This window comes from Coturnix japonica, chromosome 5 (assembly GCF_054131305.1).
Source record: "Coturnix japonica strain WE chromosome 5, WE-NBRP24, whole genome shotgun sequence".
In the NCBI taxonomy this organism is placed as follows: domain Eukaryota; kingdom Metazoa; phylum Chordata; class Aves; order Galliformes; family Phasianidae; genus Coturnix; species Coturnix japonica.
The window spans coordinates 3,258,918-3,276,992 of NC_140667.1; the positions used below are offsets into that span (position 1 = coordinate 3,258,918).

Sequence of the window (18,075 nt, forward strand, 5' to 3'; positions counted from 1 at the left end):
AATCTTGCAAAATTACATGTTCAAATGGAGAACAGTCAAAGCTCCTGAGCTGCAGTATTTATACAAATGCTTTTGGTCATGAATATAATATAATTTAGTTTTCACCACTTCCTGCCCCCTCCCTTTTAAATATATACCTCGATTTAGGAAAAAAAAAAAAGTCATGATTTATGTAGTACATACATGATCCCACCAACATTCACTGAAGTTTGGAAGCTGGTGTTCCAGACTGTACTCCAGAAACTCAAACATTACACTGATGATCATACACATCCACCAGTCCCGAATCATCAGGGTCTATAAAAGGGAGACAAATCATTCAAAGATCCACAATAGTTGTACAACATATTGAAAGCAATTACAATAACGAATTTTTCCACACTGGACAGAGCAGTACCACAACACCAGTTACACTAACATCCTTTAGAAAGCAAAAACTCCATACAGTATAGAGACACCGCTTAGATTTACAGCTTTGCCCAAAGGTATGGCCAAATTATCTTATTTCCAAACTCATCATCTAAGGAATACAAGAATTAATTCTAAATATGTGTTGTTTGTTTGTTTGTTTTTTTTATATTTAAGCTTCTAATGTAACTCTGAGACAAAGATCCGAGTTTCTCAGAATTTACAGTTCTGTATATTAAACAAGAGTAAGTCACAGACACACTGACATTCTTTCCACATCTAGCACTAAACTTTTGGTTATGGAGGAAAAAAAACACATACAGAGCAACACATCTGCACTTCTCAAGAGGACAAACGAAACAAAGGTCATTCAAGGATTTATCTTGCTACAGAAGTAAAGGATTTGATGTCTATTGATCCCACCTCAAAACGAGTTACCATGAAGGAAGGAGCTTGTCAATGTAACATTAGTTTGGAAACAAATAAGATGATCTAAGAGTCTTTCATGTCTTACAAACACTTAGTCTAGTTCACAGATGACTGTCTAATACAATTATCATGAAGACAAGCATCACTAGAAGAGAAGCATCCAAGCTTTAAAAGATGAGGACTGTAAGAGTAATGTAATAGAAAACTCATTCTTACCTTCAGGTACCAGCCAAAAAAGTGAGCAGGAACAAATCCATCCAGTTTGTCCTAAAACAAACAAGAGTGAAGATCACTTAGCAGTACAATTACCTGTTACTGAAGCTTACTTTTTTTCCCAGGAAGAAAAAAAGAAAAAGGCAGCAATAAACCTTGGCTGTTCCACATAAATGCATTTTATGAGTTTCCTTATTCTTAAGTACAGTGAGCACATAAGTTATCTTTAAAGCAAAGTCAGGAAGCTTAAAGGGCAGTAACTGAAATTAAGACTACCTTCTTGGTACAAAATGCCACATTCCTTGCCCTCCAAGGAGAAGGAAGAAGGTGTTCAAATCAGGTACAATAAAGTGTGAACATACATTTCTTCACCATACTCTCATCTTGTACACAGGAGAGCATAAAGTCTTACCAGTTGCCCATGGAATTTTGTGGGTGGGACAAGTGCCTCTCCTCCATCCAAAGCTGGTGCAACACTGGAAGAGGATAACTACTACTCTCAGTTATTGCCCTTCCCGATGCACTGAAGACTTGCATGGCAGACCCAAAGGATTTAGTAGTGCTCATTGCTAACAACCACTAACAGTCTCGTGCAGTCATGGAGTTGAGAGTCATCACAATTTCCTTGCCCTTGAATTGATAGTCTTCGGGTTGCCAGCAAAAAAACATTAACCTCCTGTCAGCTTGTGGTATTCAGGAAAGTACAACTCATGGGCTGCTTGTGCCTAAAGGAAGAAGGCAATTCCCTATGCACAAAATTAAATCCAGCCTTGTAGTGTCAAGGTGTTTCCATCAATAAGCTGAGAAATAAGGATTGTTAAAGTTTACCCCTTCCTCAGGCAATGTAATTAGGATACAAAGAGACATCTCCACCTGTTTGCCAGGAAAGGCCAAGAAGGAATAAAAGAAGTTAGTCAGTCATGACCTGCTTTCTGATTCAGTGCTCAGAAAGACTCAATGACTTTCAAGCATTCAATTAAGCAGCTTTTTTCTCAAAAAAAAATAGAAAAAGCTCAGACTTGCTAGCAAATACCTAGTTGTTTCTTACCCAGATATTGTGAAATGGATCACTTTCGTTGCCAGGATCATAAATAAGGCAGTTGCCACCATAGTCTCTTTCTGGCAAAGGAACACCTAAATGTGGATCAATGTACTTCATGAACTGTCTGCCATCTTGTACGGTCTGCAAAAGGAGCACAAAACCCAGGTTTCATTCTTAGTACACACTGATGGATGGAAGAATACAATTTATAACAGTCTATCTTCAAATGGGCATTTTGTTAAACAGTCCTTAAAGTGACCTCAAGCATCACACAGTACATACGTCTAAGTTTTCAACCTTCCAATGCCAAATACCATAGACAAAAGAATGAACATTTTCAAAAGATGAAAGACCTGAATTATTTAAATCCATTTTCCATGCTACTCCTTTATGCCTTCTCACTTCCAGAAGCTTAGTGCTTGAACTGACACACAAATGGCTGCCACCTTCTGCATCTGTGACATTTTGGTTCCATAGAATGAGAAAGATCCAGCAGCATGCAGCCTTAACAAAACACATCACGTGCAAACACCAGCAGATTGAGCACACAGACTACATGCACTGTGAGCAAGATTTGTCTCGCATCTGTGCTCAGCTCACTTCAGCTACAGTAAGTTCAGAACAGCACTGCATTATGTGGCTAAAAAAAGAACCATTACGGCCTGTTGAATAAGCACATTTCTAATAACGTCTCAATTGAAGCACAGGTAATAAACTTAAAACAAACAGCAAGGGGAAAAAAAATACCCAAATATTAGTTATAGAAGGTGACCAAGATTTCAGCTCATTTACTGGTCACTCATATACATTTGCTGAAAAAGCATTTCCCAATGAAACCAAGCTCTATTGTGATCAGTGTTTTACAGCTGAAGCAATGCAACATCAGTGACAGGAAGGGATTAGTTAGCAGTCATGAAAAGAACAATGCCAAAATTACTCATAAGAAATAACAAAGTTCTAGAATAAAACTACTATGGTCAGATTAACTACAAGACAAGTTACAACTATGAGTGAGCTTATGTTTACTTTCAGAGACTCTTAGTCACTTACAGACTCAGCATAATTTTAACCTTATTTAAACCTGTGCAAAGTAACTAACTATTTTCAGTGAGGAACTACACAACAGCTAGTGAGTGGCCTTAACAACTAAATGGCTGGCAATACAACATACCACCAGGAGAAAAGCAAAGCAATTCTAGGCTTCTCTATGAGAATTCAAAACTACAACAGTACTAGCAAATAAAAATGCAATATATTCTTTGGTCTGGCTGCAGCTAGCCATGAGTATCGTTCACAGACATGCCTGGAGAAAAAAAGAGGGTGTCATGAAACAGGATGAATATAAGTATAAAGTGGAACTGACTGAATATTCCTCAGCTGTGAGGAATGACAACAAAAAAGGCAAGACAGACCTGTTCATGCCTGTGAAAGGGTCAGAACTCCACTCCCTCCAAGCAGGACAGGCAGCCTGAAAGAAACCCTAATGAGACATTAGGGTCCTGTGCAAGGGTTTATGCTGAACCCCCAAGTTATGTTGAGGGGACAGAAAAAACATCTTGTTCTTTACTGAATGACTGCAGATACTTTCCAGCTGACCATTGAAACAATAAGCCAGGCAAAGAAAAAAGAGAAGTTATTTACCCTTAAGAGAACTTGGCACTGACTACTGGGAAGTCTCCAGGAAAGGTCAAGAAGAACAAGAAATGCTGGAGCCAAAGGAGATCTTTGATTAGCTGGAAAGGGTTTGATCAGCATTAAAAACGTGCTTGTAAAGGAAATGTCCTGCTCCAACAGGAAGAAAGTCTACACGGATCCTGACACTTCTCATTTCTAGTCCTGTCTCTTCAGTCTCATTTGGTTCCTAGAGGTAATACATTTTTCAATTTTACTTTTCAAGGTTCCTCAACTATTCACCTAAAATGATAATTTGAATGCTACCTGATGAGTCTGTAATGGTACTTACATCACCCTTTTAAACTGCAGAGTACCAAACACAACTAGGACATCAGTGAGAAGGTACAATTTGAACCAGAACCACTGGGGACTCTCCTACCTACCTCCAAAAAGGAGCCCAAGTCAGACAGAACAGAATATTTAACTCTCTCTGTTAAATATCTCTACATTTGCTTTTGGTTTCAAGTCATGCTGTTGCCTGAGGAGATGACTGCAATAACTGTTTTGCATAGATGAGGAGAGGATGAGTATCCTTTAAAATTCAGAGCTCTTCCCTGGCATTATCATTCATGTAAAACTGCTTCACTGTGGTGTCTAACCTGGGCTGAGGTTAACTGGAAGTTAGGACAGACAATAGGATAATTAATTTTGGTAATACTATAAGTTTTTCTCAATCCTGAGGTCTCATTAAGTAAAACAATGATTTCATGTCATAAAAAAAATGAAGAGCAGCATCTCCTGCAGAAGGTGAGAATCCTACAAAAATTAGCACAAAGGATTTCATACCCATGTTGGAGGTCTAGTTAATAAACATCAGCTTACAATACTTACCTGGAAGAGTATGAAGATGAGGAAGAGCTCATACACAACGCTGACACACAGCCAAAACCTCCAGTAAGCTGCAGAAACAGGCAAACAGAACGTTAGCAGAGGCTTCAAACAGCAGTCAATTACACATCTACTGTAACAACTAAACATTTCAAGAAGAGATGCTCTCATCAAGAAACTATAAAACACGGTATAGACAGTTTTGTCAACTTCCACCTATGTGGTGCTAAACAGAAAAGAACTAAGACCAGCAGGAGTGACCTCTGCTTTTCTTTTGGTAAGTGCATCTTCTTCCCTGAAGATAAGGCTCCTTTCTTTGAGGGGCAAGAAGCATTATAAAAATACCAAAGATATTTTCACATTTACTATGAATTCTATTCAAAAAATAGAATGAAGGTTTCTCAGGCGCTAGATGCAAGACTTACGAGATCATCTGGCAGTTTCATAATAAGAAACATCAGGCAAAAATCAGCTGTTCCAGAACCCACAATCACTTCTCACCCTCTTGCAACGTGTTATTTCAGACTGAAGCAACACCTGAATCTAAGCAGTATCTTCAGCTCTATCGCTATCAGATCAGTTCTTTGGTGAGACTCGGTCCTCTGGCAATGGGCTCTCAGACTGTTTAGGACAAGAGTTTTGTGGTGCATAGGTTGCATTCATGCCTATAATTCCTCCTATTCCACCAAGAGACTGGTTTGTCCTCCACTTCATACAGTCACATTTCTCAGCTCCTCTAAGAAAGGAAGCAGGTTAACACAGAGCCAGTGTGCACGCAGACAGAGCTCTTCAGCATTTTCTCCAAATCACATCCAAAAAACAAAGTAATTGATCAAAATTCATCTAATTCCAAGTGGTTATCTAAATCTCAGGGTAACAGCATGTACTAATCACTCTGGAATTACTTTAATAGACTTTCCTTCAGGTGTTTCCTGTTTACACTTATAAAACAGAGCTCTCCTTCCATGGCAACATCTAGGTGATGGTTAGACTTGGGCAGGTGCAAAGAAGAACCAAGACTCGAGCAGCAAAAAACTTGAAGAAATCCACATTTTTTAAAAGAAGACTCTTATCAAACATTTTCCACCCCCTCTCATAATGAACTGCCTGCATACCTTGAAGAGTAAGCACTGTGTTCAAGCCAGAAGAAAGAATCAACCTTTCATTTCCACTTCTCCAACTAGAACTATTTTCTTTATATATACAATACCTCCAGACTGGCCACCCTATTTTTTCCTATCCAAAGCCTTTTAAGACAGACTTTACACTACTCACAGACAGAAAAGTGACAGGCTAGTTCTGAAACAGTTGTATATGAAGTTCAGATGAAAGAAAAACTAAGGTCTGTAACTGAACTTTTCCTATGTACCTAAAGTTATGGCAACAAATGACCTGCAGCTGCTGAATACACTCAGCAGCATTTACTAAAGCAAAATGCTTAATAAAAAATTAAAATCCAGTTGCAATTTAGTGTGCTTTCTCCCCAGCAGACGTAAGTACCCAAGAGGTTTTGAAGACTACTTTATATCCATACAACAAAAACAAGATGTTTTCAAAGCAGTACAAACACTGTGTTCTCTCTCTCTTCCTGGACCAACCTCAACTTTAGCTATAAGGTTATTTTTGGCCTACCCTTATTATTTGTTCTCCTTAAATGCACTTGTCACTGTGAAGCTCCTGCAAATCAAGGCTATCGGCCTGATTACACAGGCCTCAACTAATCATTTACATGCCTGAGAGCTCAGTGATTACTATACTCAAACACTACTAACACTTCTTGTCCTGGGGAGGACTTGGGAACACAAGATGAACATCAGGCTGCCTGGCTGAGTGCAAAACCAGCCATTTACCCCTATGATACAGGTTTACATTTGACCTATGCAACCTGAAAGGCTAATGATTAAAAAATATATATAAATTCTAAGGTATTTTGCTTAAGCAGGGCATTTACAGCCATTTAGGGGGTGGAAACACTTTGTAAGTGCTAATCAGAAGCTGCACAGGACATGAGCAGGGAGAATTGTCTGTTCTAAGAAGCCACATGAGCCTGGTCCAGCCACATGCTTGCTCAAATTACTTCGTACCAGTTTTTCCATAGCAAGCTCAGGTTCAGAAGCATGACCCGTGACCTAAGAGCGGCAGTGGGATAAGGAGGAGGTGAGAGAACTGAGAGTGCAGCAGGTGGAACGCGAGCCTTCAGAGCAGTCTCAGCTCAGCCTATGCAGTATTTCATTCCTAAATGCAATGCCTCAAAACATTAACTGGCTCTGTTACGATAGAAAAATGAGTTAGAAGCTCAGCTTGTCCAGCTTCCAATACACGGAATAATTTATTTCATCTAGTCATTGAAAAAGTAGTCAGTATCAAGAAAATCTTTTATTTGCATACCAATGACCTATTAATTTTTTGCTTTATAACCCATCTTTGGATTATAGAGTTTGATTCCGCAAGTCAGCACGAAGCACATGACACTCTCCAAACTTAGGTGTTCACCCATCAACATATGGATCCACAGGCAGAGTTTAAGATCTGTCCCCTGTGATATATTTTTCCCTGGGGAAAAGAGCATATTCATCTTTTGCTAGATGGCTTCAATGCTGTTTATATCTTGCTGAGTGTGCTAGAGAGGCTATGCTCTGCGAAACAAATGGAGGTTTTGAAGCTAATAATTTACAAAAGGAAAATGGAATAAAAAGCAGAAAAGCCACATTATGAAAAGAAATTAGTCTTCCCTAAGTAACCACATCCATTTCTGTGCATGACACTACATTTCTGAATTACATTAAGACAACTGGTATGGGTCCATATGGCAAATTATTAGCTAGAGAAAATCAGGATCAGTAGAAAAAAGGCAAAGCAAAATGAGCAAGTGGCTAAAACTGAAATAGCCAATAATAGTGAAAAGAAAGGGGGGGGGGGGAAGCCAGTCTACAAGGATAACACTTAAACAGTGGCTAAGATCAGTTTCCTTAATGACCTGAGTAGAAAGAAGATTAACAACACTAAGTACATAAACAGCAGCAGCAGGGAAGGCAGTGACAGCAAGGAGAAAATCAGATGACCTCAAAGGAGATGACCTCAAAGGACTGCAGTAAAAGAAGAGCTCAGAACACAATCTCACATCGAGGAACCAGTAAGTTTTCATGTATGTTTGCTTATCAGTCAGAGAAATGGAAGGATGTGGTGTTATCTGCCAGACACTGAGCTGCTGTTGTAATACAACCACAATGAAAGCACAAGTAATATGAAAACTGCTATAAATGCATTACCAGAGAGATACTGGGAAGCATTAAAATTGCCAAGAAAAACATTAAGTAATATCATACTAGTAGTATCATACACAGGTCTGGATAGCCACCTTCAAAGAAGAAAACTCAAAACACACACACAGAAGACTACTAGATTTTATGGGGTAAACCAGCTTATGCTGAGGGGGAGACTGAAGGCAAGACCCGCTTGCTTTAGCAACATCAGTGGTGAGATGGGATGAAATGGGCATATATAAATGAAGTGGATAAACACCAAGAAAAGCTATTTAAATTGAAAAGCAAACACAGGCACAAAACCCAAACCAAAGTATAAAATACCTCTGAGCTAATCATAAACAGGTACAGACATACCGAGTAACAGGCCTCCAAAATCACCTGAAATAACCTAGCTACCATGAAACCGAGCTAATACCCAGCTACAAGAGTTCATGTAACAGATCCAGTGTTGTTGTATGTGACTGTAGTGACCTGACTGTGACCCAAATGCTTCCTTGTGTCCTATAAATGGAAGCTGCGCAGAGCTGCCAGTTCCTTTGAGATGAGATCTTTCTTTAGGAACAGCACCGTGAAGCTAAGGTCAGAGACTTGAGTGCCCCATGGGTACTTCCCAAGACATCCTCTATAGCTCTAGGTAACTAGATAGTTGATACCACGTCCCAGGGGGCTGCAACAATCTTCATGCCCTCTACTGCATGCAAGGCTGCTGTTCACATTTGAAAAGGCACCCTGGTGTCATACTGTGACCATGGAAGCATCTGCTATCCTGGTGAAAAGCTGTAGTCTCCCCAAAATGCCCTTCAGAAGACCCTCCCATTTAACCACCTAGAAAAAGGGTCAATCAATAAAAAAAGCCAACATGAATAAACTCATAACATAAAGCTATGAAATACATGAATGAATTTGATTCTGCTGAAAGACAAAGAGCATCAGTTGAGTCTCTCAACTCTTTCTCCATTATTCAAAACATCTGAAAAATAGGCAAAAATCAAAGATGTCAAAATATTTCCATCCTCCACCTGATGCAGCACTATACGAAAGAGTCTTTCTGTTAAGGTTTCAAACATTTCAGGACTTATAGCCTTACTAGAAAACTTCCAAACTACAATTATTACTGTAGATAGTCAACCTAGTACCTAAAGAATCATGCTGCTTGGAATACAACCTCAGCATTGTAGGAGGCTGGGTGGAAGCTGGGAAGCTACATGACAACTGTGTGGTGTTACTATATAATTTAAATTATGACTTACCTCCTCCACATGGAACACAATATTTACACTCAGCAGAACGTAACAAATACCTGAGTAATTTAAGTGGCTTAAATTACCTGGATGAGGTCTTGAAAATGGTCCATCTTTAGCCTGCGTAACTCCAAAACACAGGAAAACCAAAATACTGGCAACAATACCTCTGCAAGTAAAAAAATCAAACTGTTTATATTGCAGCATCTTACTAAGAGAGATGTAAATCATGTTCTTTGATGTCAAACCAGCTGGTCTTTGTTTCCTAACTAATACACATGTCAGTCATAAACTGAAGGAAGGATCCTACTTAAAGTAGCCCTATGGCTCCAAGAAGAGATCCTTACTTGATTAAGCAAATGCAAACAATGATGTCCAAATACACAGAATCACAGACATACACATTTGGAGTGGACCCCTGGGTATCATCAAGTACAAATCCTGGCTCCACACAGGGTTGACATTTGGGAATGCTCCTATGTCTGAGAGCTCCAACACCTGCGGCCCTGACCATTGGGAAGCCTGTTCAGGGTCCACCCAACCACTCTCTGGTGAAGAACCTTCTCCTTCCACCACTCCTAATGGATGAAATGGTAATTACACGGTTCCAAAATGGGTTTTTTCCCATATTACCTAAGTGTGGTCAGAAAAAAAAAAAAAAAAAATAGTAATTGAGAAATATCTCAGTGCATTGCAGGATAAGAGTAAGCCATGTTTGCAGTTAATGGTGCAACTCCATGCATGAGCAAGAGAAAATACCTATTGTTATTCACTGACAAAATCTGTTATATATCAAAAGCAATCATAGACTGTTCATGCTTTAAACAATTCAAGAACTCCTTTCAAAACAGAAGACAATCATTTACAAAACCTGCTTTGTATCACCTGCCTCTGAGTATAAAAAGGCTGTATTTTCTGAAAATAGAAATGGCTTTTACTTAACAGATGCAACTCTGTTACTTCGCTTGCCCTATGAGACTGGGAAACACAAAAGAATTAGCTACTGAATTAAACAGAAAAGAGAGAGTTTCATTGTGCTTTTCCAAGACAAACCAGCCAAAAAAAATCTTTCCAGCTGTTCTCAAATAACAAGGATAGTCTGCATTTTGAGTCACTACTCTGTATTTGGAAATAACAGGACTACAAATTTACACGTACCCTTAAGAGATTGCATTTTGTATCACAAACCCTAACCCTATCACAAAACAATACACGTCGCTTTGCTCGCTACTAAGCTCAGTCATGAACCAAAATGTCCAAGATCAGCATTTTACGTTCTTGTGAGACAGTTTCTTCCCCAAAGCTAGAGTTGTCCTGTACATAAAGCACCAGGAGAACTCACAGCTCTGTTCCTTCTCTAAAACCCACCTTCAGGCAAACAGTGCTGAAATCAACTGCCATTTCATACACATATACATCTATCTATATATGTATCTATCTACATTCTTTTTTAAACTTCAAAATCTGGAAGAAAATGACAGATCTGTGTAATAACCATGTCAGCTCTGCTCTCTTTCCTCCTCCAGTGACTAAATTTCTTACCTTCATATCAACATACTGCCTCCCTAGGAAGCTTCAAAGCATAAGCAGCAGTTTGGCCAGCTGCTCAGCATAGTTTGATTTAAGAACTTCTCTAGGATTTGAGAGGAATACAGGGTTTACAGGTAGCCTGGAGGGACACAGCTTATATATTTCTTCCAGCAGCAGATCAGGAAGGCACTAAATAGTAGCACCAACAAAAATAATTTTAGCACTTCACCAAGAAAAAGGGAGAATACGGCAACAGTTTCGTTAGTACAGACAGGGTATTGTTTCTGCTATTTTAAAAGAGTTGATTCAGAGACATAAGACAATCAAGCCTTTCTTAGGAGGATCTGTGTACCACCCTTTGTTCTAGGTTTTGAACCAGACAGCTCCCGCTCCCTGCCCTCTCCTTGGCTGTACTTACATGAGCAAAACTGGTACAAAGTGCTATCAAGAGCTGAAGAACTGGCAGGACAGCGGGTAGAGACCCAGCCTCTTTGTTACCTTGTTTTCTTTGTAGGTGTTCAGCAACAGGAACTGAATATCATCAACTTAAAAACATGCATACACCCAGATTTATTCATGTGGCTGAAAACAGATCAGCTATTGCCAAAAGTAACTATATATATTTAACTATATATTAACTATATAACTATATATATATAACTATCTATATAACAGACAATCTCATCCTATGCATCACACGTTCATATCAATATCTCTATGTGTGAACTCGGGTTAGGTTCACATGTAAACACTTCTACACGCCTTATCTCACAAAACATAAAAATTTCTTCCTTTAATTGTCCTACTACACTGCAGGAAGGAAAATGGGGCTCAAAATGTCCACGTATAAACAGATGCAAGTATGAATCTCAGCTACAGATACCACACCCTCCTATTTCATAGGCTCATGTTGTACGGTGTATTTTGCGCACCATTTTTCTTGGTGACTCACTGCAAGAATCCAGACGCTCATCCTGCCCTCAACTGCTTCTGTAAGAGACCAGATGAAGAACTTTTGTATGAGAGAAGATGGGAGCCTTGCTTGACTTCACTTCACTCAGAGCAGGAAATACAGTCAGGAGACAGTATTGCAATTTGCTTATTTTGCTTCAATTTAGTGTTTTGCTCTAAGCCTCAGATCGCCAGCAGTCTGACATCTCTCAGCAAGGGCTTAAAAACAAAGAAGATTTAAGTGTCTGCAAGCACGTACTTAGACTTTGCACCTAAGGACCAAAACACTGCTCCACTGTCATTGTGCAGTAGTTGGAAATAAAAAAGCATGACAGCTAGGAGACACTGCTCGCTGGTAATAAGATCACTGCTGTTCATTAAGTAAGCAAGAGTTGCCATGGGATATTTGCAAAGTGACAGCTCCACACAGGTCAACAATTTAGATCAAAAACATGTAACAGCTCTAAATAAAGACTGAAAAAGTTCTCATGATCAGATCAAGTATTTTAAGTTATGAAGGCCAAAAAAATATATCTGTGAGAACAGAGGATACAGTCACGCTTATGCATATTGTGACCACCTCGCTCCTGCTCTTTGTTCAAATATGCCACATAAAATTGGTCAGGAACAACAAAATACAAGAGAGCAGCAAGCACACAGCTGCTAAAGAACGCACACAGCCTTTTTCCCCTTGGCTGGAATATGTGTTGAGATGGAATCTTTCGTGTTTAGTCGTGATAAACTTGGCAAAGCATTTGCCTCAAAGGCCTCAGAAAAGAAATCACTGAGACCAGAAAGGAGTTCACAGAAAATTAACACAATACGACACTTCCTTCCTTCTTGTAAATCAGGTCCAAGGCAGCACACGTAAAGCTTTGGAAAGGACAAAGGACTCATGTTAATTCTGTACTGAATTTTAGCTTTGACTAAAGCTAACCACCATCTCAGAATTCAGCACGTAGCTTAGAATGACTGCAACAGCATAAAGGTGAAGCCTGAATGGAAGCTGAAGCATCCCTCAAAAATAATAAAACAACACTCTGAAGATCTAATATAATCTACAGATGTTGATTTTCAAGTATTTTTACAGCTAGATATAGCAGGCAGTATTCTACAAGCAGAGATGTAGAAGTGATCAAAGAACATTCACTACTTATCACTTAATGCGATGCTATTAAACTGAATTTAACAACTCTAAATATTATTCCCTGCAACGAACTTGCAGATAACAACTTTGATTTCATGAAAAGAAAGGTTATCTGGTGATTAATCTTCTTTGGTCTTGTTTTTATTAAAGCAGCTCTAATCCTAATAATAAGATATTCCACTGAGTCACCTTCTAGCTGTTTTATTCCATAACATGTCATCACTTCTCTTTCAGCTTTTCCACTTCCTTATGTTGAATTGCCATTCCAGAGAACGTCCCGCCTCTACTTGTTCCCTAAATCCAGGCATTGTTGTAACTGAGAATACACTTGCTCACACGAAAGCCTTGCAGAAATGTTCCCAGCTCCAGCCAGGCCACTGAGTTCCAACTTGTTCCATCTCACCCCCACACATAAAATTACCAATGCTCAGCTCAGCACACCAGTGAGTGTGAATAGCACTGACTACATCTATTGTGTAACCAATAGCAAAACAACCACAGCTATCATAGGAAATACCCTAATTCTTACACCTCCCTGACAATGAATACAATATCCTGAGTTACTACAGAGAATGGGGGAAAAAAAAGTAGAGTTTGGGATTCGAGGCATACAAACAAGTTAATAAAGATCATTTGAGGTAGCTTATCCAGGAGATGCAAATATGTAAGGCAACTTGCTCACAGAGACCCTCTGCTAACAGACATCATACAGAAATACTTGCTCAAATACTTACCTCTTTGTATTGTAGGCTGTATCTTGAGGTGTTTCTTCAAGTAAGGTTACGTATCCCAGCGCACAGGTGAGGATGAACAGAACTGTCAGGGTATGAGCTCTCCTAAAATTTAGGAAGAGAGAAAACAGATTATAGTATTCTACCAAAGCAGAAAAGGTCAAGCTGCCACCTTTGAGTGAACCTCAAGTAAGGCTCATATACCAACAGCATTCAATATTGCTCAAGGAGTGCATATACTGCCCGGTGCTACGTTTCCTTTCAGTATTATAATGAACTAGCATTACGTTTCCATTTTACATCAAAAAACCCCACAAAGTTAAACATGTATCTAAGTTGTGCAGTACATGATAAACTGGAGATCACCGTGGATTTCTAAGGATTCTACTAGCTTACCTTTAAACATCCATCACAGTGACCTAGATAAAACTGCTTTGAAAGTTAAAGCAAGCATTATTTTAACTGCACGTTGAAGTTCATTCTAATCCAAAACACAGCCACTTCTCACAGCATCCTTTTAATCCCACTGGAAAACACATGCAATACCTCATAAGCAGATGAAATCCTCTTCTGTCAATGCTAAAAAGGCATTCAGTATTTAACACTCTTTCCTTGCCATCTAAAGGACACAAACCAGCTCCGGAAAGGAAGGGGAAGGATGGAGGAGTATTTTCAGAAGTAGCAGGGACACAACGTGTCAAAATAAATCCACAGAGGTGTCACGGCAGCAGGATTCCTGCACAACAGATGCATCTTCCTTGCGAGTTGCCTTGCAGGATGCCAAATAACAGGTGATTCAGGCATCACATACTTAACGTCCATTTACCAGTCATGTGACTCTTCTCCTATTTTGTAACCTCCCCGTGTTTAAAAACCAAGTGCAGCCTTCTCAAAGGCAACGGTGCAGAACGGGTTTGGGGAGGAGAAATTGTAGAAATCCATTATTGGCACATCTCAAGTTAGAGCCACATCCAGCTTGGCCTTGAATGCCTCCATGGATGGAGCATCCACAGCCTCCTTGGGCAACCTGTTCCAGTGCATCACCATCCTCAGAGTAAAAAACTTCCTCGTAATATCCAACCTAAACCTCTCCGTCTCGGTTTAAAGCCATTCCCCCTTGTCCTATCGCTATCCACCCTCACAAACAGGAGTACTCGTAAAGAAATTGCATAAAGGGGGTTAAGCCTTCACTCATAATACTTCACTCATAATACTTCAAGAGGAAGACAAGACAGCTAAGGACATCCAGAGCAAGCAAGTATTACAGGAATTATGCAGAAAGGCTTATGTTCTCCTAGCTAGCCTAGAGACTTTGCAGAAGGAAAGAGCTAAGCTAAGCAGGCTGCATCTTCCTTTTCACGTTATACAAGAGTTTGGGCAATATATAAGCAGCAAATAGTGCATACAACATTCAGTTCTAGGAGACTTCATGTCAAAAATATCAGAAGACCCAGATTGAAAGGATCACGACGACATCTTGACCTCAAAATTGGCTGAAGTGAATGGGACCGCACCCTGAGAACCCATTTCTTTGCATTAAAGCTCGTTAGTCATAAATGATGCAATAATTGCTTTAAAAACAATAACAATCATTGACAACAACATACCAAGGATCATGTCCTAATCCTTCTGTCATCTCTGTGTTGAAAGAGAATTCCAAAGAGCCTGTATGGTTGGCCTCAAGTGCAAGGGGTGACATTAAGGGCTATCACTAGGAATGAATGGCAGTGAAAACAATCCCCATCTCAGCCTACCAAAAACTTTCTCTACAAACAAATCTTCTTTATGGTTTCCTTTTTTCTTAACTCCGCGTAATGGTAAAGTCCTAGAAGTGGTTTTGAATGAGGAATCAGTGTCAGAGTCCTCTACCCAATGTGCAATAACTCAACACGCACTCTAAGAAGAATGCTTATAAAAGGGAATGGGAGGAAGGTGCCCTTGTGCCAGATGAAACTGCACGAGAGCAGTTCGTGGGGCTGATGACCTGCTCTGTAAACTGCTGTAGGATTCAAGTCATATGACAGCTTTGATGAGGCAGAGTTCAGACCACAGCACTGAAGCAGCTCTCGGGATCCAGCCTCTACCACCCCACAAGATCTCTGCAGGAAGGTTTTCCTTCTGCATATTGCAGAACTATGCAATGCTTTTCCTTTCCAAAGGCTAATGCCATTCTAGAAACACCTGCCTTCCGCTGTAAGAGGAGTTAATGCAGCCAGCAGACTAACATGACCTGGTCAGATTGCACAACAACCTCCTGGATGTTCCACCAACCAGGCACTGCCAGAGCAATCCTAAATATTAGAGGAAAAAAAGGCTGAGCTGCACACCAATATCCTCATGCAAAACTGTTTAAACAGTACAATCCAACTCGGTAAATTCTGAGTAGGCAGTGAATGAGAAAAGCAGCTCAGCAAATACATCAGTTCACTTTTTTAACAGATAAGAGCTATGCCTGAGTAATAGTTTGTTTTGAATACCAGTGCTGTATTACCAGAAGTGGTTGGTATGCACATAAATCCTCCCTTGCACAGAAGCATCCATGTGCCTGCCAGCCACCAGGAAAAGACTTCATATTCTCTGCAGAATGAAATGAAAACTACCCAAAGCAGAGGAATCTACAGGCTTCATTTTCCTTAGCTACAATTTCAATGCTTTTTATGTCGAGAAGGAATGTTAGGAGGACGTTACACCAAGATCTAGACAAATCCCAAATCAAGAAGCATCCAAAACCTACCCAAGATCTATAAGTCTGAACTCCATACTTCTACCTCCTTTCACTGGCTGCTATTAGTGGGGGAGGAAGTTTTCTTCTTCGAGAAATGCTGCTGCGTTGTAATTCCAATTACAAGCAGATTCCCACCTTGTAATTAAACTACAGTGCTTTCTAGTTTTATCAAGCCCAAATAAGAAGGCATCATCATACAGCACCTAATTTGTATTGCAAGGGTTTAAAAGATCAGGCAGCTAAAACCCAGCACCTTTCCAACAGTGGGCTGCATTTGCAGCAGTAAAGTTACCCTTTGCAAGTCGAACGACCTCTACAAGCACTTACAATCCTTAATGTCAGCACATGCAACAAACACTACTGGGCAATAAAGCACTTGAGAATCTGGAAGTTAAAGAACCGTTCTATAACACACTTATGTGTTTGCTTTTACTGCCCTCCTGGAAGGAAGCAGCAAAGGGGAGGCTTTAAAGAAGGGTGGCACATTTGTGCTTCCAAAGGCATAGTTCACCCTTAGAAATAAGCTGTAGTGACAGCACTTTAGGTTGCCAACCCTGCACGAGTGGCAAAGGTGCCAAGAGGAAAGGTGCAAGAAAGGGAGGTTATGTGACCCAGACAGCTTGCATTCAAACAGATGCTGCTTGTAAGGCATCAATAGACACCTCACAAGAACTACAGGAAAAAAGAGAGTAAGAAAGCATTGGTTTTACCCATTTTCCATTTATAAGAAGGCACCACTCGGTCATCCGCTACATGAGGCCCAGGAAGGCTGAGACCTTGGGAGTACAACAGTCGCTCCAATCACTTCTTAAGGACCTCAGTGTGTCCTCGTAGCTTGTGCTGGCAGCAATACGTGGCTCAGCACCCACAGATTGGCAGGGCCAGAGCCAAGCGTCCTCATCCCGCTGCCCATCAGTGTCAAGCAGGCGGAGCGCACGGCCCCCAGCTCGCGTTGCAAGCAAAGGGGCTTCGCTGCCAGCTCACCTTACAGATTATAGGGAACAACGGGGATGGAAAGGACCGAGATGAAGGAGGAGGAGGGAGGCAGCCAGGCGGGGTGAGGGTCTGAGGGCCATGTAGGGTGCATTCGGCCATGGGCACTCACCAGAAGAACGTGTTGGTGCCGTCATCGTACACCTCAGACTCAGTGCTGCGGCGGAGGGCGAGAGCGGGGCCGTCCTTCTCGTGGCCGGGCGGAGGAGAGCCGCCGTTGGGCTGCTGGTGCTGCTCCTCCAGGGCGGCTTTACCCAGCGGCCCGGCGGGGGCCCGGCGCTCCGCTCGCCTCATGGCGGCCGCCCAACAGCCCCGCGCCCGCCGAGCACAGCGGTGGGCGAGGCGGCCCAAGGCGAGGATGGCACTGCGCAGGCGCGGAGGGAGCCCCGGGGAAGGCGGGAAGGGAGGGCGGGCGTCTGGTGTTGCCGGGGTGACCGCGCCGCCGTGAGGAGGAGGAGCGGGCGCTGTGGGAAGGAAATGATTAAAGTTTAAAGGAGATCACTTGGAGGACTTAAATAGCAACCATGGCCGGCAGGATGCGCTGCAGAGCCGTCACACAAGCAGCTATTTAAACACCATTTAACCTGAGGGAGGGTGGCTGCCTATGAAGGCCGCACGATGGCAGCAGCTGGTCAGGCACAAACAGGGCCGCAAAAGTTTGTAATTGAAGGTTGTGGGCTGTGGTATGAAGCTGAACAACCAGCTACCACCTCTGATGTACGGGCATAGCTGTGTAGGGTGAAGAATGGCCGCTTCCCATCAGTGGCACTGAGGAGCTTCAGGGAAACACGGTTTACTGGTAAACCCCAAAAACCCCCCAAAAATCCCCCCAGATCCACAACACCTCTTGTTTTAAGCAGGTCATCGTGAACCAAGAGGTTGAAGAGACTGTTGCTG

At 41.3% G+C, this 18,075-nt stretch overlaps 1 protein-coding gene across 3 annotated transcripts in view; it reads right to left on the reverse strand.

Moving 5' to 3' along the window:
- The window catches only part of PTDSS2 (phosphatidylserine synthase 2), a 28,474-nt gene extending 10,967 nt beyond the window's left edge, over nucleotides 1-17,507 (reverse strand). For 2 of the 3 annotated variants that reach the window (XM_015863335.3, XM_085548113.1), the window contains exons 1-7: nucleotides 17,291-17,507; nucleotides 13,464-13,565; nucleotides 9,188-9,270; nucleotides 4,598-4,665; nucleotides 2,099-2,233; nucleotides 1,054-1,104; nucleotides 184-297 (exon numbers count right to left, since the gene is read on the reverse strand). In XM_015863335.3, coding sequence (XP_015718821.1) covers nucleotides 184-297; nucleotides 1,054-1,104; nucleotides 2,099-2,233; nucleotides 4,598-4,665; nucleotides 9,188-9,270; nucleotides 13,464-13,565; nucleotides 17,291-17,472 — 735 coding nt within the window. In that variant the 5' untranslated portion in view covers nucleotides 17,473-17,507. Of the gene's footprint in view, nucleotides 1-183; nucleotides 298-1,053; nucleotides 1,105-2,098; nucleotides 2,234-4,597; nucleotides 4,666-9,187; nucleotides 9,271-13,463; nucleotides 13,566-16,895; nucleotides 17,154-17,290 lie in introns of those variants that run through there. The other variant, XM_015863336.3, reaches the window with a different exon arrangement.
- Between the last annotated feature and the right edge of the window lie 568 nt (nucleotides 17,508-18,075).